The 25,767-nt window shown below is 49.2% G+C and overlaps 1 protein-coding gene across 1 annotated transcript; it reads left to right on the top strand.

Moving 5' to 3' along the window:
- Window positions 1–15,668: 15,668 nt before the first annotated feature.
- ZP3 (zona pellucida glycoprotein 3) lies at window positions 15,669–22,728 on the top strand (the record flags this gene model as incomplete). The annotated part of the gene is made up of 8 exons (XM_082644786.1): window positions 15,669–15,977; window positions 17,924–18,046; window positions 18,751–18,850; window positions 18,928–19,105; window positions 19,201–19,318; window positions 21,821–21,912; window positions 22,048–22,175; window positions 22,511–22,728. The coding sequence occupies 8 exons, from the start codon at window positions 15,669–15,671 to the stop codon at window positions 22,726–22,728; spliced, it is 1,266 nt and encodes a 421-aa protein (XP_082500912.1).
- Between the last annotated feature and the right edge of the window lie 3,039 nt (window positions 22,729–25,767).

Below are 25,767 nucleotides of genomic sequence, written 5' to 3'. Positions count from 1 at the left end.
TTCCCTAAAGTTAATTGAAATCAGAAAAAAAAAAAGTTAATTTAAAGAAAAAACATCAGGGACTTTCCTGGTGGTCCGTTGGGTAAGACCCTGCGCTCCCAATGCAGGGGACCCGGGTTCGATCCCTGGTCAAGGAACTAGATCCCGCATGCATGCCACAACGAAGATCCCACGTGCTGCAACTAAGACACCGCACAGCTAAAATAAATAAAAATTTTTTAAAAATCAAGGAAATATGGTTCCCACGAGTCACAAATATGCAAAAATGGTATAGGGCTGGGAGAGTAAATGCCATTTGGGATTTTTTTTTTAATTTTGGATTGAGGTTTACAAACCAAAAAGTGCATAAATCATAAGTGCAGAGCTCAGTAAACGTTCACACCATGTAACCAGCATCCCAGTGTGTGGACTACGATTGGATGGTTGGCGGCTGGTTTAGAAGATGGTTCTGTTTGGGATATACTGAGACCCAGGTTCCCGGGAGGACATGGGTACCCCTCTCAGTCGGAACACCCCCCCCAATCTTTCCCTGGCTTTGCTTCCATCCTGGCATACAAACAGTCTGCTTGGGAAGAGGATGAAAACCTATCTGGATGTGGACACAGGGTTTTCAATACTCCATTCATGGGGCCCAGTACAGCCCCCAGTGGAATAATCAGCTTTTGTCCTCTTGGGGACAGCTGGGAGATGGGAGTCGAGAGCTGTGAGGAGGGGGGAAGCATGGTCCAATCTTTGCTGAGGGGAATCCACTGTGACCTGGGCCTTCCCCTGCCTCCCAGGCCTTGGGGCCAGCCACCTCTCAGGCTGTTGGAACACTGGCCCCCCAGGTCAGGGAAGCCCCTGCTCTGTGAGTATGGGGACACACAGCTCCCAGGGAACCTGGCTGGGAATCCTGAAGTCCCCCCGCTCTATCCCCTGCCACCCTGGCCCAGGAGTGAGGGAGGAGGACCCCTGATCCTGACCGCCACTGATCTCAAGTCCTGGCTGACCCTAGAGCTCTCAGTGGGCCTTGTGGAGCCTGCCTTATCTCTAGCTCCTAGCTTGGTCCCCAAAACTGTTCCTGCCTTACACCCTGGGAACCTTGGTCAAAATGAGGCTTAACCGTTCCCTGCCCTCGTGGATTGTGGCTCCCTCCCTACCCTGTAGCAGTGCACCTGTCGCCCTGAACTGTTTCTTCACTGTTCAGGGCAGGCAGCATACACAGTGGTTACAAGCATCCACTCCACCATCTACTTACTAACTGTGTGAGCTCATCTTGCCACGCCTCGCTGTCCTCATCTTTAAAATGGGGCTAGTAATACACTTACCTCTTACAGTTCTTGTTAGGATACATGAGCTAAAGTTTGTAAAAAGTTGAGCCCAAATCCTGGCCCACCGTAAGTGTGGTAGCTGTTATTATGATTACTGTCTCCCCGTTTAGACTGGGGACCCTCGAGAGCAGGGACCAGGGCTTACCCAACGGTAGCACCTGGCACAGGGTGGGTACTAAGGAGACTGGATGAAGGTTAGGGCTGCAGAATCACAGCACTGAAGCAGTCAGAAGGGGCCCCGGAGATCATTAAGGACATCTCCACATCTGTCCAGTGGAAAACTAGTCACACACACTCACACTCACACACACCAGCAAAAGGGAAGAATTCATACCTGGGGGAAGGTTCTAGGCTCTTTCTGTCCCTTCTTCTATAGTCAGTCCGAGGTCAAATCACTTTTTCTGCCTCCAGAAGTTTAGGACTGGGAAGGATCCCCCAGATGCAAATCAACACAGACCTTTCTTCTTTTCTTTCCAAAGCTGTGAGGTGAGCAGAGGCAAAGTCCCTTGTCCATGGAGCTGGCTGGTGGTCCCAGCCTGTCCCCACCCGACCTTAGGGTCAGAGGGAGGCAAAGGGAGAGTGAAGGTGGCTTGCAGTGTCTGGAGCAGCCCCCAGAAGGGGCACAGGGCAGAGGAGGAGCTCTGGGGTTGGGGGGCAGGCGTGGACTCTCAGGGCCAGGCAGCCCCTCCTCCCCCTTCCCCCACCCCAGGGTTCAGGTTTCAGAAAGGCCTGGATAGGCCTCCACCCCTTGGCACACTTAAAAATATAAACAGATTCCTGCCCCTACCACTTTTGCCCCAGAGATTCCGATCCAGCAGTTGAGGGATGGGATTCCCCCCAAAAGTGTGTTTTTGAAAATCTACTGAGGCTCAAACAAGTTTGGGGATCAGGGGTCTAACCCAAGCTGCTTATCGTGCAGATGGGAAAACTGAGGCCAAGAGAGGAAAATGGAGACACAGCCTGTACAACCTCGAAGGACTTAGTTCCCTGACTCTGGAGCCTGATTTTGCTTCCTACTTCTCAGAAAAAGGAAATTCTCTGATGGGAGGTCTACCATCACCTCACTCCCAAACCTACACCCCCTCACATGTCCGCACTCAGCCCTCCTCTCCTCCCCGGGCCTGAGGAACTGCTCCCCCGCAGTCCAGACCCCATCTCCTTCTGCCTTCTCGGGGACCTCCCTCTCTCCACGTGTGGGTCTTCTCTCTCCCGTGTTCAGCTGCTCTTTCCCAACTGGATTCTTCCCATGGGGCTTCTAAGCAAACTGGTTTCTGTCATTTAAAGCAAACAACAGAAAACCCTTTCAACCTATGTCGGTTGGGTCTTCAGGGTAGAAATGGCCCAGCCCTAGTATCCCCACCATGCTTTTTTTTTTTTTTTTTTTTTTTGGCCGCGCTGCACGGCATGTGGGATCTTAGTTTCCTAACCAGGGATCGAACCCACACCCGCTGCAGTGGAAGTGGGGAGTCTTTACCGCTGGGCCATCAGGGAAGTCCCTCCCTACCATGCTTTGTCACTGGCTGGGGATGCCCTGGAATAGTGTGCCCTTGGCTCAAAGGCTGCAGTAGATCCCGAAGCTGCTACAAATGGAGGCTGTCAGCTGACTACATTCCTCACAACTCATCAGCTCCTTTCTCGAAGGGAGATCTGAGCAGACCATCTGCATGGCTGCCACTGGCCTCCACGCCCCACTCCGGCTGCTGCCCTACCCCTCTCCTCCCTATCACAGCCAAACTTCCCCAAAGAGCTGTCTGCTCACCCACTTTTATTTCCTTTCCTCTCACTCACTACTCAAATGGATCCAATCTGCTTTTGGTCCTTAGCATGTCACTGAGACAACCCTTCCTCAGGTCAATGGTGACCTGCACATCATGAGATTCAAGGGACAATTTTTTCATTCCTTGTTTTAGTTATAATATGAGCTCTGAAACTGTATTCATCAGTTTTTGCTGGGATAGAGTGCATAACAAACAACCCCCCCAATTGCAATGGCTTACAACAAACATTTACTTTTCTCCCATGGTTCTGCATGTTGGCTCTGAAGGCTCTATTTCAGGCTGTGGGTTGGGTTCAGGTCGGCACTGTGTGTGCCTCATTCCAGGACCCAAACTAAAGGAGCAGTGGTTACCTGGGGCATGCTCCTCCTGGAGATGACGGCAGAAACCCCAAAGACCAAGCAAGCACATTTAAAGCTTGTGCTGGGTCATGACACACATCCCATCTGCTCATGCATGTTCCATTGTCTACAACAAGTCATATGGCCAAGCCTGTTATCTATCAATGAGGCAGGGGAAGTATGCCTCTCCCAAAAATGGCGAGGGGGAGAGAGTGAACATATGCTGAACAGGAGTATAACCTACCAGAAAATAACAGAGGCTTAAACAATATCCAAATTTATTTTTATCTCTCACCTATAAGTGCTGGCAGGAGATCTAGAGCTCACGATTGTGAAGGATCCAGGTTCCTTCTTTCTTCTTCCTCTGCCACCCTCAACAGGGCTTCCTTCTCATGGTCCAAGATGGCTTCTCCATCCTCTGCCATCATGATTTTATTTCAGCCAATGTATCAGTCAGCTTGGCTGCCGTAACAAAATATCACAGACTGTGTGGCTCAAGCAATAGAAATTTATTTTCTCACAGTTCTGGAGGCTGGAAAGTCCAAGATCAAGATTCTGGCAAGGTTTGGTTCCTAGTGAGAGCCCTCTTTCTGGCTTGCAGACAGCTGCCTTCTCACTGTGTCCTCACATGGATCTCAGAGAGCTCTCTGGTATCTCTTCTTATAAGGACACTAATCCTATCAGATCAGGGCCCCACTCTTATGACCTCATTTAATCTTAACTCCTAAAGGCGCTATTTTCATATATTCTCACATTGGGGGTTAGGGCTCTAACATGAATTTTGGAGGGACACATTCAGTCCATAACAACCAATGAAAAGAGAAAGAAAAGACACACGGAAGGCATGTTCCTTCCCTTAAGGGGCACAACCACATCCCTTCTGCTCTGTTATGGCTGGAACATCTTCTCATGGCCATAGCCCAGCTAAGAATTCTATTACTATGTAAGAAGGGACAGAAGGTACCAGGGAACAATTACAGTTTCTGCCATAGGCCTTGTGTTACTTGATATCTCAGAAATGTTGGGTTGGACTTCCCTGGTGGCACAGTGGTTAAGAATCCGCCTGCCGGGCCTCCCTGGTGGCGCAGTGGTTGAGAGTCCGCCTGCCGATGCAGGGGATACGGGTTCGTGCCCCGGTCTGGGAGGATCCCATATGCCGCGGAGCAGCTGGGCCCGTGAGCCATGGCCGCTGGGCCTGCGCATCCGGAGCCTGTGCTCCGCAACGGGAGAGGCCACAACAGTGAGAGGCCCGCATACCGCAAAAAGAAAAAAAAAAAAAAAAAAAAAAAAAAGAATCCGCCTGCCAATGCAGGGGACATGGGTTTGAGCCCTGGTCTGGGAAGATCCCACATGCCATGGAGCAACTAAGCCCGTGCACCACAACTGTTGAGCCTGCGCTCTAGAGCCCACGAGCCACAACTCCTGAGCCCACATGCCACAGTCACTGGGTGCACACATCACAACTACTGAAGCCCGCGTGCCTAGAGCCCGTGCTCTGCAGCAAGAGAAGCCACCGCAATGAGAAGCCCGCGCACCACAACAAAGAGTAGCCCCCGCTCGCTGCAACTAGAGAAAACCCGCGCACAGCACTGAAGACCCAACGCAGCCAAAAATAAAAAATAAATAAATTTTTTTTTAAAAAAGAAGGAAATGTTGGGGTTTTTTAAAATTGAAATATAGTTGATTTACAATGTTGTGTTAGTTTCAGGTGTACAGAAAAGTGATTCAGATATATATATGAATATATATATATATTTTTTTCAGATTCTTTTCCCATATAGGTTATTACAAAACATTGAGTAGAGTTCCCTCAAAAGTGTTTGATACTCTATCAGTTACAGTGTTTTTGGCTGCAAGTAATGGAAAACACAAATCAAAATCACTCATAAAGAGGAGTTTTTAATCTCACTTAATAAGAAGTCCAGGGACTTCCCTCGTGGTCCAGTGGCTAGGACTCCACTTTCCCAATGCAGTGGGCCCGGGTTCGATCCCTGGTCAGGGAATTATATCCCACATGTGGCAACTAAGAGTTCGCATGCCACAACTGAAATATCCTGCACACTGCAGTGAAGATCCTGCGTGCCACAACTGAGACCCAGTGCAGCCAGATAAATAAATATTAAAAAAAAAAAAGTCCAGAGGTAAGGCCATTTCAGGATTGGTTAATTCAGTGGAGTGACATCATCAGGGACCCAGGTCTACTCTGCTATCTTCAGCAAGTTGGCTCCTTCTTTTGGCTGGTTTCCCTCATGACTCAACATGGTGGCCTCAATTCTGAGTAGCTCATGCATATGACAATGTTCAGAGCCAGAAAAGAGGAAACACCCCCACCTTGTGTCCTATTTTAAAGGCTAAGAAGACTTTCCCAGAAAACCCAGAAGAGAAATCCCCTCAAGTCTCAGTGGCCAGATCCAGTGACTTGCCCATTGCAAAGCATGACTGGCAAGTGGACCGGAGCCCTAGGCTCAGTCCTAGTCTTTTTCTCCATCCATTCTACCCCTCTAGGAGACTTTGAACAAGCTCTGGGTATACAATTTGTTGGTTTTGAGTACATTCACAGAGTTATACATCCATCATCATTACCTAATTCCAGAACATATTCACCATCCCCAACAAAACCTGTACCCATTAGCAGTCAATTCCTTTTCCCCCTCCCTCCAGCCCTTGGCAACCACTAATCTACTTTCTGTCCCTATGGATTTGCCCATTCTGGACATTTCCTATAAGTGGAATCCTACAATATGTGGCCTTTTGTGTCCTGCTCCTTTCACTTGAATAGTTTTCAGAGTTCATCCATATTGTAGCATGTATCTGTACTTTATTCCTTTTTATAGCTCAGTAATATTCCACTGTATGGATATACCACCTATATGAATAGATATTGATATATTCCTATCTAGAATATATAAAGAACTCTCAAAACTCAACATTAAAAAAACCAAACACTCCAACTGGACAATGGGCAAGCCACGAAGAGACATTTCACCAGAGAGGAAATACGGATGGCAATGAGCCAGTGAAAAAATGTTCAACATCACTAGCCATTAGGGAGATGAAAATTAAGCCCAGGATAAGCTGTTGCCACACAACTATCAGAATGGCTAAAATAAAAATAGTGACAGTGCCAAATGCTAACAAGGATGTGGAGAAACTGGATCCCTCATACATTTCTGGTGGGAATATAAAATGATCCAGCCACTCTGGAAAATAGTTTAACAGTTTCTTTAAAAACTAAACAGGTGGACTTCCCTGGTGGCACCATGGCTTAGAATCCGCCTGCCAAGGCAGGGGACACGGGTTTGAGCCCTGGTCCAGGAAGATCCCACGTGCCATGGAACCACTAAGCCCGTGCGCCACGACTACTGAGCCCTTGTGTCCCAACTACTGAAGCCCGCATGCCTAGAGCCCGCAGACCACAACGAAGAGTAGCCCCCACTGGCCACAACTAGAGAAAGCCCACGTGGAGCAATGAAGACCCAATGCAGCCAAAACAAACAAACAGACAAAAAAACAAAACTAAACAGGGAATTCCCTGGAGGTTCAGGGGTTAGGACTCCACACTTTCACTGCTGAGGGCGTGGGTTCAATCCCTGTCCTGGGAACTAAGATGCTGCAAGCCGTGTGGTGCGGCAAAAAAGCAAAAAAAAGACAACAAACAAACACACAAAAAAAACCTAAACATACACTTACCATACAACCCAGCAATTATATTCCTGGGCATTTATTTCAGAGAAATGAAAACCTATGTCTGCACAAAAACCTACACAAGAATGTTCACAGCAGCTTTATTTGTAATAGCCTGAAATTGGAGACAATCAGAACGTCCTACATTAGGTAAAGGGTTAAACAAACCATAGTACAGTCACTCCATGGAAACTTCTCAGCAATAAAAAGGAACAAACTACTGATATATGCAAGAACTTCAGTGAATTTCAAGGGCATTATGCTGCGTGAAAAAAAAAGCTGATCTCAAAAGGTCACACACGCTATGATTCCATTTATATAATATCCTTGAAATGACAAAATTATAGAGGTGGAAAACAGATTAGTGATGCCTAGAGTTTAGGGACTGTGTAGGGGAGAGGAGTGGGTGTGAAGGAATAGCTCGAGAGAGATCTTTGTGATGACAGAATAGTTCTGTATCTTGATGGTCATGATGGTAACAGACATCTACACATATGATAAAATGACAGAACTATACACACACATCATATAAATGTCACATTCATGGCTTTGATATTGTACTACAGTTATGTTAGATGTAATCATCAGGGGAAACTGAGCTAAGGGTACACGGGACCTCCTTATACATTTCTTTGCAACTTCCTGTGAATCTATAATTAGTATTTCAAAATAAAACATTTTTTTAAAAGTCTTAGCTGACTTACAAAAGCAAAACAGACTAACATTGCAAAATAAAAGCAAAAAAATTTTAGTATTTCTTGAAATCATCAGCTTGGGGTATGAAAATGGATTCTGACAAGTGGTTTTCCCTGGTGTGAGAAACTGCAGGTGCCCAGGGGTTGATTCACTGTTTTACCTTCTCAAAGATTCTTTGGAAGCAGCCGGGCTTGGCTGGATAGTAGGAAAATCTGGTGTGCAGTGTGTGAGTGTAATCCCACTGGGTCCCCACATTCTGGAATGTCTTTCCCGAGTGGAGTACCTTTTCTGCTCTTCAGCCCACTAGGAGGATGGTGACACCCAAAAGTTTTGAGGACTCCGTTTAGGTTAGTTATGAAAAGATATCCTAATGCACTTTTTTTTTTTTTTTTGGTTGTGCTGTGCAGCTTGTGGGATCTTAGTTTCTTGACCAGAGATTGAACCCAGGCCCTCTGCAGTGAAAGCAGAGTCTTAACCACTGGACTGTCAGGGAATTCCCCTAATGCATTTCTAACAGTCCCCCCTATTCGCAGGAAATCTGTCACACTAAATCTGACCAGTGCCCACATCACTATTCTTTCTTGGTGTGTGTGTTTTGTTTTGGGGTTTTTTTCTTTCTTCTTTCTTTTCTTTTTTAAAAGTTTTTTTTTGGAGTATAGTTGATTTACAATGTTGTATTCGTTTCAGGTGTACAGAAAAGTGAATCAGTTATACATATACATGTATCCACTCTTTTTTTAGATTCTTTTCCCATTTAGGCCATTACACAGTATTGAGTAGAGTTCCCTGTGCTATACAGTAGGCCTTTATTAGTTATCTATATATATATTAGTTTATATATGGTAATGTATACATCCCACTCTCCCAATCCCAATCTCCAGTTTATCCCTTCCCCCTCTTACCCCCTGGTAACCATAAATTTGTTTTCTACATCTGTGACTCTACTTCTGTTTTGTAAATAGGTTCATTTATACCCTTTTTTTAGATTCCACATATAAAAGTAATATCATATGATATTTGTCTCTCTCAGTCTGATTTACTTCACTCAGTATGTCAATCTCTAGGTCCATCCATGTTGCTGCAAATGGCATTATTTCGTTCTTTTTATGGCTGAGTAATATTCCATTATATATGTACCACATCTTCTTTATCCATTCCTCTGCTGATGGACATTTAGGTTGCTTTTGGTGTGTTTATCTAGGCAAGATGACTGAAGTGGGAATCCATTGCAACCCATTGTTGGGAAAAGAAAGTCTCATTGTGAGATACATTTGCGCCATGACAAAATGCAATTCCCACAGAACATGCAAAAGTGAAATTAGAGCATAGAAGAGAAGTGCCCAATATTTCCCCCTGGAGTCACTGAAACTTCATTCTTTGATCTTCCTGTAGACAATGGCAGGGAGCATGTTTGGGGAAGCACAGGTGTTGAGGGAGAGTTTGGTATGACCAGAACTGGGGACCATTATGTTTGTCCAGCACTTTCTTTCAGAAGCAGCCTAAGGCCTAAGGGTTGCCAAGGCAGAAGCCTCCCAAGGGATGTGCCTTGTATTGGGAAACCAATGGCCCAGAGGAAACTTCTGGCAGAAGCTGCCACATTCTGAGAATCACGCAGACCCTCTTAGACAAAAACTGCATTCTTTTTTTAATGAAATATTTAAAATTATTTTATTTTGACTTCCCTGGTGGTCCAGTAGCGTGTTCCCAATGCAGGGGGCCCGGTTTCGATCCCTGGTCAGGGAACTAGATCCCACATGACGCAACTAGAGATCCCACATGCTGCAACTAAGACCTGGCACAGCCAAATACATAAATAAATATTTTAGGGCTTCCCTGGTGGCGCAGTGCTTGAGAGTCCGCCTGCCGATGCAGGGGATATGGGTTTGTGCCCCGGTCCGGGAAGATCCCACATGCCGTGGAGCGGCTGGGCCCGTGAGCCATGGCCGCTGAGCCTGCGCGTCCAGAGCCTGTGCTCCACAACGGGAGAGGCCACAAAAGTGAGAGGCCCACGTACCGCAAAGATGTCCTCTGCTTCTTATGAGAAAAAGCAGGCTGCAGAACAGTGTAGAATATGACCCCCATTTTAAGCACATTTTTAAAATAACCGTTTTCTTTTGGAATAACTTTAGTTTACAGAAAAATTGCCCAGATAGTACACAGAGTTCCTATAAATTCTTCACCTAGTTTTCCCCTAACATTAACAAGAATCTTATACAACCACAATACATTTGTCAAAACTGAGAAGTTAACATTGATACCTTAATATTAACCAGACTCCAGACTTTATTTGGATACTACCAGTTTTCCCACTAATGTCTTTTTTTCTGTTCCAGAATCCAATCCAGGATACCACATTGCATTTAGTAAGTGTATTTTTAAGTGATTTTATATGCAAATAAAAATTGTCTGGAAGGATTCACCACAAACTGTTAACAATAGAGGGAGTGGATTCCATTTTCCCTTTAGACACTTTTTTTTTTTTTTTGGCTGTGTCACGCAGCTTGTGGGGCCTTAGTTCCCCGACCAGGGATTGAGCCTGGGCCCTGGCAGTGAGAGCGCAGAGTCCTAACCACTGGACTGCCAGGGAATTCCCGACAATTTATTTTTTAAGGTAATTTTTAACACTCTGTAAGTAAAAGCCAGAAACATTGTACAAAATATTCGTTTTCCTTAGTTGTAATCAAAGTCATGGACTAAGTCAAGAGGGCTGTAAATTTTGTATACCAATTTGACATTTAATAATGAAATAGTGAAAAGTTTCCCAGAACTGCTTTCCTTTTATACCCCTAAATCTCTTTTCATCTCTTTCACTGCACAAAAAACGTGCCAAATCTCACCCCATCGTGGTCCCTCCAGCTAAAGTCTGGCTACAGAATTAATGCCATAGCTGTAGCGTCAGTGGCTTGTTTGTGGGTGCGTCTGGCAAATTCCATCTGTCCCACAATTTTGGTTTCTTATTCTTAATCATACACCAGCTATTTTGTCTTCCCAGGGTGATAAGAAGAAAGTCCTATTTTTAAAGCACCTATTGAATATCTGATATGAATAGCTGGGGGAGAAGCATGTAAATCCTAACACTTGTTTGTATTAGAGTTATTTGGATGGGTATATCTCGCTGCCAACACACCCAGCTGGTATTATTAACTTTTCTATAAAGCATCAGAGAGGCAGTAAGGGTTAGAGACAAAAGACCAGGAGCTAGAGTCTGATAGATCTGGGATTGAACTTTGTTTGGGTGTTCACTGGTACATCGTGACCTTGGGTACAACTTCTCTGAGTCCTAGTTTGCACATCTGTAAAATGCGGTCAATGGCACTTCCCTAGGTGGGTATAAGGATTAGGGTACTCAACCTAGTCCCTGTGTATTGTGAGTAAATGATGAATGGTAGTTATTATTATTGTAGCTATTTTATCATTATTTATGAAAGTGCCCTAAAAAGTCACCTTTCTTTTACGATTTGTGCTTTTTTGTTGGGGGAGGGCATGGGGGTCATATTTAGCAAATACCCTTCACCTCACTCTGCCCTGGGAGGTTGTATTTCCTTCTAAAAGTTTTAAAGTTTTGTTCTTTCACATTCAGCTCTTTAATCTCTCTAGAATTCATTTTTATGTATGAAGTAGATATCCAGGTTTTTTTCCCATATGGATAATACTTGTCACAGCTTCTCTTACTGAGTTGTCCATCTGTTCCTTCTGTCATGTATCATATTTCCACTTATGCAAGTGGCTGTTTTGGGGCTCTCTCATCTATTCCACTGTATTTTTTTCTTGTCCTACCAGCACCCTGCTTTCACTACCATGGCTCTATAATATGTCTTAGTATCTGTTAGGGTGTGTCTCTCACATTGTTCTTTTTCTTCAAAAGTCTTGGTTTCCTTGGCCCTTAGCCCTTCCACATAAATTTTAGAATCATTTTGTCAAGTTCCACACACACACACACACACACACACACACACACACACACTCACACTCACACACACAACCTGTTGAGATTTTGATAGAACTTATAAATTAATTTTGGGAGAATTGATATGTTTGAGGTTGCATTTCCCATCCATGAATATGGAATCTGTCTCTGTTTAGGTATTCTCTGATGACTTTCAGTAAAGTTTCATAAATTATTTCTCAAAGATCTTACACATCTTTTTGTTTTCTACCTAGTAACCTCATACTTTGTTTCAGCCATTGCTTTTGGAAACTGGTTAACAGCCTTCTTCTGAAAATGAATCCCTGTGTCCTCTCTTTCACTTGAATCTGACCTAGAAAGGGTTTATTATTATTTTTTTTGTTTGTTTGTTTGTTTTTTTTGCAGTACGTGGGTCTCTCACTGTTGTGGCCTCTCCCATTGCGGAGCACAGGCTACGGACGCACAGGATCAGCGGCCATGCTCACAGGTGCAGCCGCTCCGCGGCATGTGGGATCCTCCCGGACCGGGGCACGAACCCGTGTCCCCTGCATCGGCAGGCGAACTCCCAACCACTGCGCCACCAGGGGAGCCCTAGAAAGGGTTTATTTTTAACCTTTTATTTTGAAATCCTCTTTATCCTTTACCCAGATATAGCAAATATGAACATTTTGCTACATATGATTTTTCTATCTCTGTATGTATGTAATATGTATATACAAGTAATTTTGTGTATATGTACATATATACCCATACACATATACACACATATGTATACACATACATGTGTGTTACACACACACACATATTTACACATACATAACTTTTTTCTAAACCCTGGGTATCATATCCTCACATCAGGAGGCACGTGATGTCCTTTTATCCCACCAAAAAAATAATAATGTTTATTCAACTAATAGTTAGCTTTGACAATGTGGCTAAAGTGCTATTTGCCAGATTTATCCACTGTAAAGTAGCCACTTATTCCTTTGTAATTTTTTTTTTTGTGGTACGCGGGCCTCTCACTGTTGTGGCCTCTCCTGTTGTGGAGCACAGGCTCCGGACGCACAGGCTCAGCGGCCACGGCTCACGGGTCCAGCCGCTCCGTGGCATGTGGGATCCTCCCAGACCGGGGCATGAACCCCGTGTCCCCTGCATTGGCAGGCAGACTCTCAACCACTGCACCACCAGGGAAGCCCTGTAATTTTTTTAAAAATTTATTTACTTTATTTATTTATTTATTTTTGGCTGCGTTGGGTCTTTGTTGCTGCGTGTGGGCTTTCTCTAGTTGCGGCGAGCAGGGGCTACTCCTTGTTGCAGTGCGCAGGCTTCTTGTTGTGGAGCATGGGCTGCAGGCATGCAGGCTTCAGTAGTTGTGGCACGCGGGTTCAGTAGTTGTGGCACGCAGACTCTAGAGTGAAGCTCAGCGGTTGTGGCGCATGGGCTTAGTTGCTTCGCGGCATGTGGGATCTTCCCGGACCAGGGCTCGAACCCGTGTCCCCTGCATTGGCAGGCAGATTCCCACACACTGCACCACCAGGGAAGCCTTTATTCCTTTGTAATTAATAAAGAATCCTTAAGGAGAAACTTCGAGACTATGTATTCTAACTTCCCTCAACTAGTTTTGTTTTGTTTTTATTGTTTTTATTGTGGTAAAATATCCATAACATAAAATTGACCATTTTAACCATTTTAAGTGTACAGTTCAATAGCATTCAGTATAGTTGTTTAACCATCACCACCATACATCTCCAGAGCTTCACCCCAGCTTTATCAATATATAATTGATATAAAACATTGTATAAGTTTAAGGTGTACAGCATGTTGATATGACTTTATACTGCAGACTGATTATAGGGTTAGCTAACACCTTCATCACAGCATCAGCTAATTCTTTTGGTTTATCATGGGATATATATATATATATTTAAAATTTTAATAGGTGATAGCGAACGTTTTAGAAGAGTTAACTTTGGCTGCGCCGTGTGGCTTGCAGGATTTTAGTTCCCCAACCAGGGATTGAACTCGAGGCCTTCAGCAGTAAAAAGGTGGAGTCCTAACCACTAGGCCACCAGGGAATTCCCTATCATAGGATATTGAATATAGTTCCCTGTGCTACACAGTAGGCCCTTGTTGTTTACCCGTTTTTTTTTTTTTGGTTGCGCTGTGCGCCTTGCGGGATCTTAGTCCTGATGGGTATATAATAGTTTGCATCTGCTAATCCCAAACTCCCAATCCATCCTTCCCCTACCCACTATCAGCTGACCTTTAACAGGCTCTAATGCTTCTTGCCCGAATCTATTAGTACTGTGATGATTGCAAATGGTTATTTTCTGAATCTATCTTCCTTCCACGATCATTTGCTGGCATTGTATTGTAAGGAAGTTTCCCTTTTATGGGACAAGTTTTCTCATTCGTGGGTTTTTATGTATGTGTTTAGCATCAGCATGGACACTCACGAATTCTTATTTTATTCAATGTGTAGTCCTTTCTGTCCTCATTCATTCTGATGTACAGTTGTTCCCAATTTGGCCAGTCCCCCCCCCACCCCATTAATTTGACTCCTGTGTTCTTTTAACACGTTCTCATCATTTTGAGAGCTTTTTAAAATTTTTATTTATTTATTTATTTATTTTTGGCTGTGTTGGGTCTTCATTGCTGCACACGGGCAGGCGGGGGCTACCCTTCGCTGTGGTGCGAGGGCTTCTCACTGAGGTGACTTCTCTTGTTGCGGAGCACGGGCTCTAGGCATGCGGGCTTCAGTAGTTGTGGCGCACAGGCTCAGTAGCTGTGGCTCGTTGGGGGGGGCCTAGTTGCTCCGCGGCATGTGGGATCTTCCCAGACCAGGAATCGAACCCGTGTCCCCTGCGTTGGCAGGCAGATCCTTAACCACTTTGTGGGCATTTTCTGGCATGACAAGATGTTCCTGATTCACCCTGTCTTTCCTGGCCCTAGCCCTGGAATCAGCCATTTCTCCCAGGAGAGCTGGGTCCTGCTTTTAAAGAGGAATAGTATTTAGAAACCACTATCGGGGCTTTCAAGAATTTTAAGGAAAATGCTCTGAGCTGGTGGCCCTGCTTTGGTGCATTCTGGCCACCAGGGGGAAGCACTTCTCAGAAAAATGTAAAAGACCCAGAATCCGGTCTGGGCTGGGTTCCTGGGGGCTAGACTGGCCATGCTCCCTGATGGAGGTGTCTCTAGTCCTCCTTCTGGACAAGGGGAACACACATGCTCACCACCACCCCGTGTGCGTCCAGACTCTCCCCCATCCTCACCCAGATTCCCACCAGCAGTACATGCCTCACCCCCGCCCCCCCCAATTTCTGTCCTGTTTTTCCTGAAGCCCTCTAAGGGGGGTTAACTCCAAGGCAGAGAGGGAGAGGGGCTGACGGATGTGAGGCTTCAGGAAGGCTCATCCCCAGCCCACCACAACCAACCCACGGCTGTGGGTAACAAGTTCGGAGGGGCCCCTTCCCCTCTCTCCGGCTGGCTGTCCTTCAGGGGCCTCAGGCCACAGCTGGCTCCCTCCCTCTGGGCCTGCTGGGCAGGAAACCTAGGTGGGAGGGTTTCTGCTGCGGTAGGCCACCCAGGCGAGCCTGGAGCCTGACCTCTCACCTGCTTCTCTCTGCTGGCTTCCTCCCTCCTCCCCCCTCCCCCCACCCGTGTGGATCAGGTCAGAGGAAGTTGTGCGGGCAGTTTCTCTCCTGCAGTGGAAGCGTGGGGTCCTAACCAGTGGACAGCCAGGGAAGTCCCAGAGTCTGCATTTCTAACAAACTCCCAGGTGATGCCGATGCTGCAGGACCAGGAGCCACTTTGAGCAGCAGAGGCCTAGCCCACTGGATTGGCTGGGGAAGGGAGGTAACTGGGAGCTCAGGTGTGAGTAACCATCATCCGGGCTATAAGATAGCGGGGTGGTGCCTGCCCAGGAGTTACCAGTGGGAGCGACTTCGTAGGCACCATGGGGCTGAGCTATAGGCTGTTTGTCTGCTTTCTGCTCTGGGGGAGTCTGGAGCTGTGCAACCCCCAGCCCATCTGGCATGATGAATCCCAACATCTCATGCCATCGAAGCTACCTGCCGTGATGGTGGAGTGTCAGGAGGACCATATGGTGGTTACTGTCAGCAAAGACCTCTTTGGCACCGGGAAGCTCATCAGGCCTGCAGACCTTACCCTGGGCCCTGACAGCTGTGAGCCGCTGTTCTCTATGGACACGGATACCGTGGTCAGGTTTGAGGTTGGGCTGCACGCCTGTGGCAACAGTGTGCAGGTGAGGCTTGGGCCCCCTCGGCAGCCCTGGCCTCGGTGGGATGACATGGGAGGGGGCCGGTGATGGGGAGTGTGGATGCAGAGCCGCTGTCAGGCGGGGCTGGGGTGAATTCCTTTCATTTGTTGGGTAGGGTGGGTGGAGCAGTTGAGGCCTGAAGCTGGGCCTTAGTGGTATGGGGATGCGGGAGAGTTCCTGCCTCTAGATGCCTAAGCTGAGGAGGTGGGGTGCAGTCCAGAGATGGCAGTGCACTTTGGGCCAGACTGGGCACCCCCTCTCCGATTCCTGAGGATTTTTGAACCCCTGGAGGGCATCCAGGAGAGATGCAGCCAATGTAGGGGAGGAGGGTGTGATAGGATCCCCTGTGGGTAGCCCAGCACTTGTGAGGGGCCCTAGAAATTTGTATGGAAGAGATGAACTTTGACACCTCTGAAATCTCAAAAGTCATCACAGAAAAAAAAACACCAGAATTTTGGCATCCCTCATCCATGTTTAATGGCTTTGAAGCCTTGAACTAAAAGTGATGTTGAGGGAGGGGGCAAAGGGCATCGTGTTCATCTGTGTTGAAGAGGCTCAAAGTGGGTCCCATAGGAGCGGTATCAAGTAGGGGGCGTGTACAGGAAGAGAGCTGAGTAATATTCGGGCCAGATGCCTCCCAAGGAGAGGGGGGAGGGGCAGAGCCTCAGACTAGAGGAGGGGCCTTTCAGCAAGGCAGGGCCAGACCGGGCCCAGCTGGTGCACGATTCCCTGGACCGACTTCTGCTCCCGCTCAGAGAGCCTGTCCTCCCCTCTGTCATGCCCCCCTGCCCACCTGGCCTTGGAGCACCATCAGCCCCCGGAGTCCTTCTCTGGGGCTCTGGTCTCAGTGTGGTGCCCAGGGCTGTCCTTGAAGCCTTCTGGGCCTTGTTTCCCTGGGGAGAGCGTGGGGAGGCCGGAGCTGTAGGAGTTAAGGAATGATCCTAATTTAGTAACTCCCAGCCTTGCGGCATTAGAATCACCTGGGGAATAGTTAAAACTCCTGATTCCCACAGCCCACCTTAAATCGGAATGGAGGTGGGGACAGACATCAGTAGCTTTAAGATCCCCAGCTGACTCCACCGTGGAGCACAGCCTGATGACACCTCTCCCCAGGACAGTGTTGCCCAGTCTCGCCAGATGAGAATCCCGCGAGGCCGGGGCGGCTTCCTGGGAACGCCACCTGTGCCGGTTCTCGGGGCCCACACTTGGTTTAGTGATGCTCTGCTGTCCTGAAATTCTTTCCTTTTGAACAGGGAGCCCCACGTTTTCACTTTGCACTGGGCCCCATGTATATGCAGCCGCTCCACCTGGGGCCTTTGCTGATAGACAGTTAGGATTCTCCCCTGAAGTTTGAGCAGGCCGAGGGCAGGGCCAGGCAGCCGTTCACTGGGGGGCTGGGGGTGGGGGGCGGGTACTGCAAATTGCCCCAGCAGCACCACCTGCTTGTGCTCTTCTGGCCTCAGGCAACCACTAAAAACCAGCTTCCCCTTCTGTGAAATGGGCTTGAGAATAAGTCAGAAGAGGGAGGGCGAGTTAGGTAGTAACTGCTGTAGCAGTGAGTTAAAATTCCTGGAAGTTTCTCGCCTCTTCCTGGAGGCTTTCTTGGCCTCAGGCCTCTCTTGAAAAAGGAAGTGGGGTGTGTGTGTGTGTGTGTGTGTGTGTGTGTGTGTGTGTGTGTGTGTTAGGGTGGGGTGAGGGCAGCAGTCTGAGAAGGGAGCACACACCCGATGTCTCTGGTCATGTCACCATTTTGGGGTGAAAAGAGGTGCGAAGGGGGTGCCTGTCCAGGCTCTCCCACGGGTCAGCGGCAGAGCAGGCTTTGAGCCCAGGGCCTGTGTTCTCTCCACCTCCAGCAGCCGGCCCTCCTGCCCCTGGCTGGGCACATCAGGGCAGGTGATGCTGGGAGAGTTAACCCCTCCCCTTTCCCTCAGGTGACCGACGACGCCCTGGTGTACAGCACCTTTCTGTTCCATAACCCCCGCCCTGTGGGAAACCTGTCCATCCTGAGGACTAACCGCGCGGAGGTCCCCATCGAGTGCCGCTACCCCAGGTCCGTGTGGGATGGGCCTGTTGCTGCCCCTGGCGCAGAGGTCCCTCAGCAAGCACGTCAGCCTCCTGGCAGGCCTCTAGCTGTGAGGAGGGCGAGGTGCTCGGGCTGTGGTCGCTGCCCTCAGTCCTGGTGGGAATGGAGGGCCTGCTCCCTCTGCTCTGAGCCTCTGAAATGGGTCTGGGCCACAGCTGCCTCTTGGTGGAAGCTGCGAGGCTGCCCGGCCACTGGCCCCTCAGAGTTCAGAAGTGGTGTTTCAATAGCGCAGGGGTGGGTTCCAGGCTCTGACTTTGGCCATCACAGCCTGCTCTCTCCCTCTGGCTTTCCCGCAGTGGCTGAGCGAGGGTGGGGAGGTCCCAGCGTGAAGCATGTGCCTGTGAACTGGGGCATTGAGGTGGGAGGACAGGGCGACTGGTTTATAACTACAACACCTGGCCCTGTGCTGGGCCGAGTGCAAAGACCTTGAACCCTGCCCTCCCACCTGGGAGGGGAGATGGTGTTGATACCACGAGGAAACAAGGGATGAGGCATGTGTGCAAGGGCTTCCCAGAACGGGATCCTGGAGAGGGGGGCCTCGGACAGTGGGTAGACACATCTGGGCAGAGCCGTACACACCCCAGAGGAGGGCAGTGTGTCACTAGTAGGGGCTGCAGCCCAGGGACCTGGAGCCCCGGGACAGGTGTGGACAGCTGCTGTTCTCTTCCCAGGCAGGGCAACGTGAGCAGCTGGGCCATCCTGCCCACCTGGGTGCCCTTCAGGACCACGATGTTCTCGGAGGAGAAGATGGTTTTCTCTCTGCGCCTGATGGAGGGTGAGCAAGGAGAGCTGGGAGGGGGGCAGCCAGCAGGGGGCGCTCTGGCAGACCCTCACCCTGGCCTTTCCTTGCAGAGAACTGGAGCGCCGAGAAGACGACGCCCACCTTCCAGCTGGGAGACAGAGCCCACCTCCAGGCCCAAGTCCACACTGGCAGCCATGTGCCCCTGCGAGTGTTCGTGGACCACTGTGTGGCCACGCTGACACCGGACTGGAACACCTCCCCTTATCACACCATCGTGGACTTCCACGGGTAAGGCTGGGCTACCTCTCTAGGGAACACTTGTGCAACACGACCTGTGTCACCCTCCTCAATCTTTAACTGTGTTTCACTTGTTCTCTTTAAAGTTGTCTCGTGGACGGTCTCACCGATGCCTCCTCTGCTTTCAAAGCACCCAGACCCAGACCAGAGACCCTCCAGTTCACAGTGGATGTGTTCCACTTTGCTAATGACTCCAGAAACACGGTAATGGCTTAAGAGCCTGGAATAAGGCTGAACTCACAGGGTCAGGCTGACCAGGCTTACTAGTCGGTGTGGTCACTCACTAGCTGTCCCCTTAAGCAGTGATTTGATAGTTCTGCCCTATCCTAGTAAGTTGTCAAGTAGATAAAGCCATGGGCTCTAGTGAGATCTTTGGGAAGGCACAGGCCCTAAGAAACTGGTAGGAAATCCGTGAAGGATGGAGAAATTCAGGGATCCTGGAAACAGAACAAACTAGGAGAATAGGAACGCAGGAGACCTAGCTGACAGCTCACATCGGATGAGCACCAACAATGCAGCGTCTGATGACCAAGTCACTGACCTGGTCCCCACCAAGGTCAGCAGGGCCAGAACCCAGGTGGGTTGAGTAAAGGACTTAATAAGAGCAGGTGTCAGCCTTCCTGGAGGCTTTCTAGAAGGGCAAAGGAAGCAGGTTAGAACTTTTCATGCTAGGTAGCCTCTCGAACTTGATCATAGGCTAGACCTGTGACTTTTTGAAACCTGAGTGCATCAGTATCACCTGGAGAGCTTGTTGAAAGAGACCACTGGGCCCCCCACCCAGGGTTTGGTTCAGAAGGTTTGGAGTGGAGCCTGAAATCTGCATTCCTAATAAGTTTCCAGGTTCTGGTGATGCTGCTGCTCTGGGGTCCACCCTTTGAGAACCACTAAGCTAGGAAGCTCAACTTGACACTAAGGGTGGCAGAGGGGGGAGGGAGCTAAAATGTGGATCACTCCTGATGGCTGGGCAGGAAGCACAGTTAGGACTGGCCTCTAGCCAGAAAGTGCTGGTAGAATCTTACAAACGAAAATCAAGAAGTTTTTAAACAAGTTTCCTGAGATAGGATTGGGAGGATGTGAAATTTGGAATAGCTGGTCAGGAAGGATTAGTGACTAAAGCAAGGATTTTCAGCCGTGGCTCTGTACTAACCACCTAAGGATCATCAAAATACTGATACATCCCATCTGTTTTCATTTAACTGAGGTGGGGCCTGGCATCAACTTTACCAGTTTCTTAAAATCTTCAAAAGTAAAGCCAAAAGAATTTCACAGCAAACAGCTATGTACCTACCGTCTAGGTTCTACCATTAGTATCTCCCCATACCTAGCCACTAGTCTCTTTATTTAGAAATGCATCAGAAGCCATTTAAGCTCCCTGGCACGTCTAACACGCAGCTAGGTTTACAAACCGCCAAACCGGAGGCTCGCGTGGCTGGTGTGGAGGGACGAGCGGTGTGAATGTTTAGGCTTTGCCGATGCTACCTCACCTCACCCGGAAGTTCTGTTCGGAGAACAGAAGTCATCTGCCACGGATGGTAGACAGGTAGAAGGAAGGGCACAACTGAAGCTACTGGGAGATGTCCTGGAGCTTTCTGATGGCAGGTCCTGGGGCGAATGGGGCTGGGGATAAAAGAAAATAGACTCGGGAAGGGTGCCAGTGCCCAGATCGGTGACCCTGGGGGTCCTAGGGTAGAAGATCCTGGTTGGGGTAGGAAGTCGACCTCACAGGTGGTGCAGGGGTGAGGAAGGAGGGGATGAGGCTTCACACAGGTGGTGGCCGTCAGCATGGGTGACTCTTGAGCCGGCATCTGCCTCTCCAGGGATGGGGTGGGGGTGACTAAGACCAGAGGACCATCCTGATCAATGGAAGGCAGTCTTGAGCTCTCGGAGGGCTCTCCCTCAAAGGTGGGCGGGTGGCTTGGCTGATGGCAGCTATGGCACAAGGGAGAAAGCTAACGAGGAACCACCCTGGGATCTGAGGCCCCAGTTAGCATCAGCAATATGTTCTGGGAAGAAGCTGAGGGTCAAAGCAGTTCCTTCCTGTAATAGGAACACTAAGGGACCCGGAAACCCTTCTTTGGTAAGGGGGCTGGGGTGTGTGTGCAGATAGAAGGTAGGCAGCCAGAAGTGCAACCTGGCTGGTTCAAGTTTCCGAAACGGTTACCCTGCAGGCACGCTTGGCCACTAGGTGGTGGCCAAGGTCTGTCGTTCTGCAGAAGGCTTTAGGAAAGGTGGTGGCACCTCGGTTTCTTTGCAGGACTTGGGGTGTGTGTGCATGTGTGTGTTGAGACCCTGAAGCAAGAAGGGGGACCTCTGACTGTGGGGACTTCTTCCAAAAGGATGCAGGCTGACCTGAGCTCTGGTTTTGTCAAAATTCCCCCCACTCCAGCTGGTCGGGTGGGATTTTGGCCCCTTTGGATTTGATTTCCTGTCTCTGAGGTTCTGACTTAATGGTCCCCGGGGCTTAGGCATGCTGAGTGATTGGAAAAGTATGGGAAAGACCAGAGGAATAAAGGTGATGGTTCCGATTTAGAATCCAATTTGTAACTTGCTCTGAAGTTTGAGGCGAGTTAACCTCTGACCCTGCACTATCCCATCTCTAAAGTGGGCTTCCTCTCCCCCTCAAGGGTTAAGGGTTATAGAAGAACTGGCTTACTAGTCACTGCACTGCCTAGAACTCTACCTCGTAACAGCTGCTCTTATTTCCAGATATATATCACCTGCCACCTGAAGGTCACTCCGGTTGACCAAGTCCCGGACCAAATAAGCAAGGCCTGTTCCTTCAGCAAGTCCTCCAATAGGTGAGGAGACCAGATTGGACATAACCAGGGTAGCAAACTGGCCACGCTCCTGTTGATTCCCCCAAGGTACTACTATCAGCAAACCGCTTCCTGCAGGCTGCACAGCCGTCTGACCCTTGTGTCTTTCCCTCTCAGATGGTCCCCGGTAGAAGGCCCTGTTGATATCTGTCGATGCTGTAACAAGGGGCACTGTGGCGTATCAGGCCGTTCCAGGGGGCTGCGCCGCTTGGAGGGACAGTCTGTTCCCCGCAGTCGCAGGCATGGTAGGTCTCCAGAGGGCCCCAGGTCTATTGCCCTCCCCTCGGTCTAGGGCACCGGATGTCACTCTAGGATGACACTTGTTCCCCATTTAAGGCTGCTTACCCCTAGGGGGATGCCATTTTGGGGCTAAGTGGGAGAGGCCCCAAGCCCTCACCCTGCTGTCGGCTGGGGCCATTCTGCAGTCATCTTGGAGTCATAACACATAATCAAGGGTGTGGGAGAATAATGCAGCTGTTAGAACTAAACCTGCTGGTCTAGAACCCACTGAGCAACCCCAAAGCCCTAACCTGACTCCTGTGTAGGGACTAGGGTAACCCTTGAATGTCTTATCTTTCAGTGACAGAAGAAGCAGATGTCACAGTGGGGCCACTGATCTTCCTGGGGAAGACTAGAGACCACGGTGTGGAAGGGTCCACCTCCTCTCCCCACTCGGTGATGCTGGGCTTAGGCCTGGCCACTGTGGTGTCCCTGACTCTGGCCACCATCGTCCTGGGTTTCACGGGGAGGCGTCGGGCTGCTTCCCACCCTGTGTGCCCTGTGTCTGCTTCCCAATAAAAGAAGAAAGTGACCTCTGGGGTGTGGCACAGTAACTAGATGGGGGTGAATTGGGAGGGGCTGTGTAGGGGCGGAGGGTGGACTGTAACAGTGTCATGGGTTCAAGCAGTGAAATCGAAGTACCACTGTATCTTTAGCAAGTCTGTATATCAGAGAGGGTAGGGCTTCCTCAAACCAGGGCTTGTCTTCCCAGGGCAAGTATAATCCCACATCTCCAAGGAGGCCAAGATTGAGAGGTGTTGGGGGCTAAAGTAGGGTGGGCCCTGCCAGCCCTGCTTCTAGGGGGGCAGAGGGTCCTGGCTCTGGGCCCTATGGATCTGATGCCAGGGCTGGGGGCAGGGAGGAAAGGACTTCTAGTCGCCTTCCCTAATGGCAGCAGGCACGAAGCCACATGTCCACGTGCTAGAAGCCCAAAGGCCAGAGGTGATGGTCTAGGGCAGTGGTCACCTGTGACCTGAAGTTGCTGTAGGGGAGCCCTTCTGGCGGGTGAGTATCATGGCCAAGTCACCAGCTGTGGGTGCTTCAGGGCTTCCTGTGACCGAGGGCAACTGCCTCTCTCGGGCTCCCCCACTTTCATCCCCCAGAAGCTGCCGTGCTCCCCCAGGCCCTGGCCACAGCCTCTGGGAGTGCTCAGCAAGGGAATGGTGCCCCGGTGGTGCCCAGGAAGCTTGTGGTCCCTCTCCAGGGGAGGTGGCCGTGCTCCTGCTGTTGAGGGCTGTGACGTCCCCACCATTGGCTGGCCCTTAGCTCCCCAACCTCACCACCAGCTGCGACTCATTCTCACTGGGTGAAGATCTCCTTCACCGTGGAATCCCAGCTTTGCTAGTCACCTGCTATGAGCCTGGGCATCCTTGGGGGCAAAACGGGGCTGGTACCTGCTGGGCAGGGCTGTTAGGTATAAACTGATTAGAGTCAAATGGCACTTAAATACATTCAGAGCAAGATCTGTGAGATTCTGGGCCTCAGAAATACAGGAAGGCCTAGCATGGTTTTGTGAACACCATTGGGCATCACCTGGGGATTTGCGGGAAAGGCGGAGTTTGGGACCCCATCCCAGACCTAAGAATCTGCATCTCAACAAAATCCCCAACTGATTAAGGTGTGTGAAGTACTCTGGGCCAGCAGAGTTCCATCAAGAAGGAATCCTGTCCCCGACTCCCATCAGGTGTGCTGTACGGGAGTAAAAGACTCGGGGGGGTAGAAAGGGTGGGCTTCCTGGAGGTGGTGATCCTGGAGCAAATCCTCAAAGAACGAGCAGGTCCTAGCTGGACAAAATGGGGGAGGTGGTTGTGGAGGGAGGAGAGGATGGTGAGAACCTGTGGCTGTGGGAATGGAGGGCCTGGATGTCCAGTAAGGGGGAGAGTGGAGAGGCTGGCCACATAGGGCTGATAACATGAAAAAGAGCCACTGAAGGGCTGAGTGCCATGGATGGGCCGTCCCTGTCAGGGAGATCGACCGAGCAGCAGAGTAAAACCTGGAGGCTGACAGAAAGCCAGCCTGGCTCCCTGCCACGGCCGGGCTGGCAGTTCACTTCATCTGTAAGATGAGACTGTGTGAAGACTGAGTAACAGAGCACTTGGTGGACCCCTGGGCCAGATGGCCTGTCTCACATCCCACCCAGCTCCACCCCTGCCCGAGCCCGTTTCCTCCTGCTAAGAATCATTCTGTTTCAGATGGGGGAGTTCTCGACTTCAGGATTATGGTGAGGATTCATGTGACACTTGGAATGCAGCATGTGTTCAAAGCTGGTCTCCAAGCAAAGGCTACTCCCAGGACCCCCTGGGAGACGGTCCTCGCTGCGACCACCCACCTGTTACTTGCCCTCATGGTCCTGGGTGTTGCAACATCTTGGGAACTCATTTCTCATTCAACTTCTGCCATCCTCAGAGGAAGTGGCCGCGTCTGGTGTGGGGAGGAAGTGTGCTGAGAACGTAACCTCAAGTGTCAGCCCCAGCTAGTTCCAGGAGGTGGGTGCCCTCAGCTCGGGCGGAGAGGCCACCTCCAGCAGTAATGTCAGAGGACCCTGCCTTCTCGCCTCAAGGTGGAACTTCCGTGGGAAAGGGAGGAAGATGGCAGGCCCATTGCTCAGGCTGCCTCTTTCCCAGGCATTTGGGGAAAGTCCCTATTATATCCTGGGAAACTCTCGGTGAATCAACACTTTGAGTGTTTAAAACTGCACCCAGAGTCACATAGCACATCCTGTGGGCTCCAAGTGCACCTGTTCGCTCTCTTGGGAGACCCCACACTCCACCCTCCTGGACCAGGTTGCAGCTCCAGCCTATGGGTGTGCCCCCATGATAAAAAGTTTAAAAAATAAGACAACTTAATCTTAAAATTTTGCCTTCCTAATAGCCAGGGGTAAAAAGGGAGATATGAGGTATGTTAAAGAGCAATGAAAAAAAAAATCATGATCCCACAAATATAAAATTAAAACATGTCAGAGATCTTGTTTGAACTCATTCATTGAGGGAAACTGCAAGATGGAAAAAACTGGTTCAGAGGAGAATCCAAAAAACAGATTTACAAAGGTGATCAGGAATGCAGACATGAATTTGCTGATAGAGGCAAAAATGGCTTTCACAGACAGAAATCAATTGCATCTCTATGGGTAAGAGTTATCTGCATTACTATTGGTTTTGTAAAATACCTTAGTCAAAGACTAGGAAAGGCACAGATTCTTATAGAATCAGATACCTAGGTGTTCTCTAACACCCTTCCAGATTAACTTTTTGCCTGTTTCAAGGTCTTTTACAATTTTTCCTGACAGGTGTGAGGCTTATCAGGTATTTTTATCAATGGATTCTGAGCAGCTCCTAGGGGCTAATGGAAGTTTCCAGGAGAAGGTTGGATATCACCAGAAAGATAACACTGTGTCTCCCAAGGGACCACCTGCCCTCAGCCTTCAGGCTAGGACACCTTGCTTGTCCACACACCACAACTGATCCCTTCTCTTGAGCAACTCAAGATTCCAATTGAGTGTTAAAAATAAAGTTCAACTGAGTAAAGATCTGATTGGCTTCATTCCACGATTCATGAGTT

Source organism: Mesoplodon mirus (assembly GCF_964341445.2).
Source record: "Mesoplodon mirus genome assembly, chromosome: 15".
NCBI classification, from domain to species: domain Eukaryota; kingdom Metazoa; phylum Chordata; class Mammalia; order Artiodactyla; family Ziphiidae; genus Mesoplodon; species Mesoplodon mirus.
Note: the sequence above shows the minus strand (reverse complement) of the source record. Positions and strands in the feature narration are given on the sequence as shown.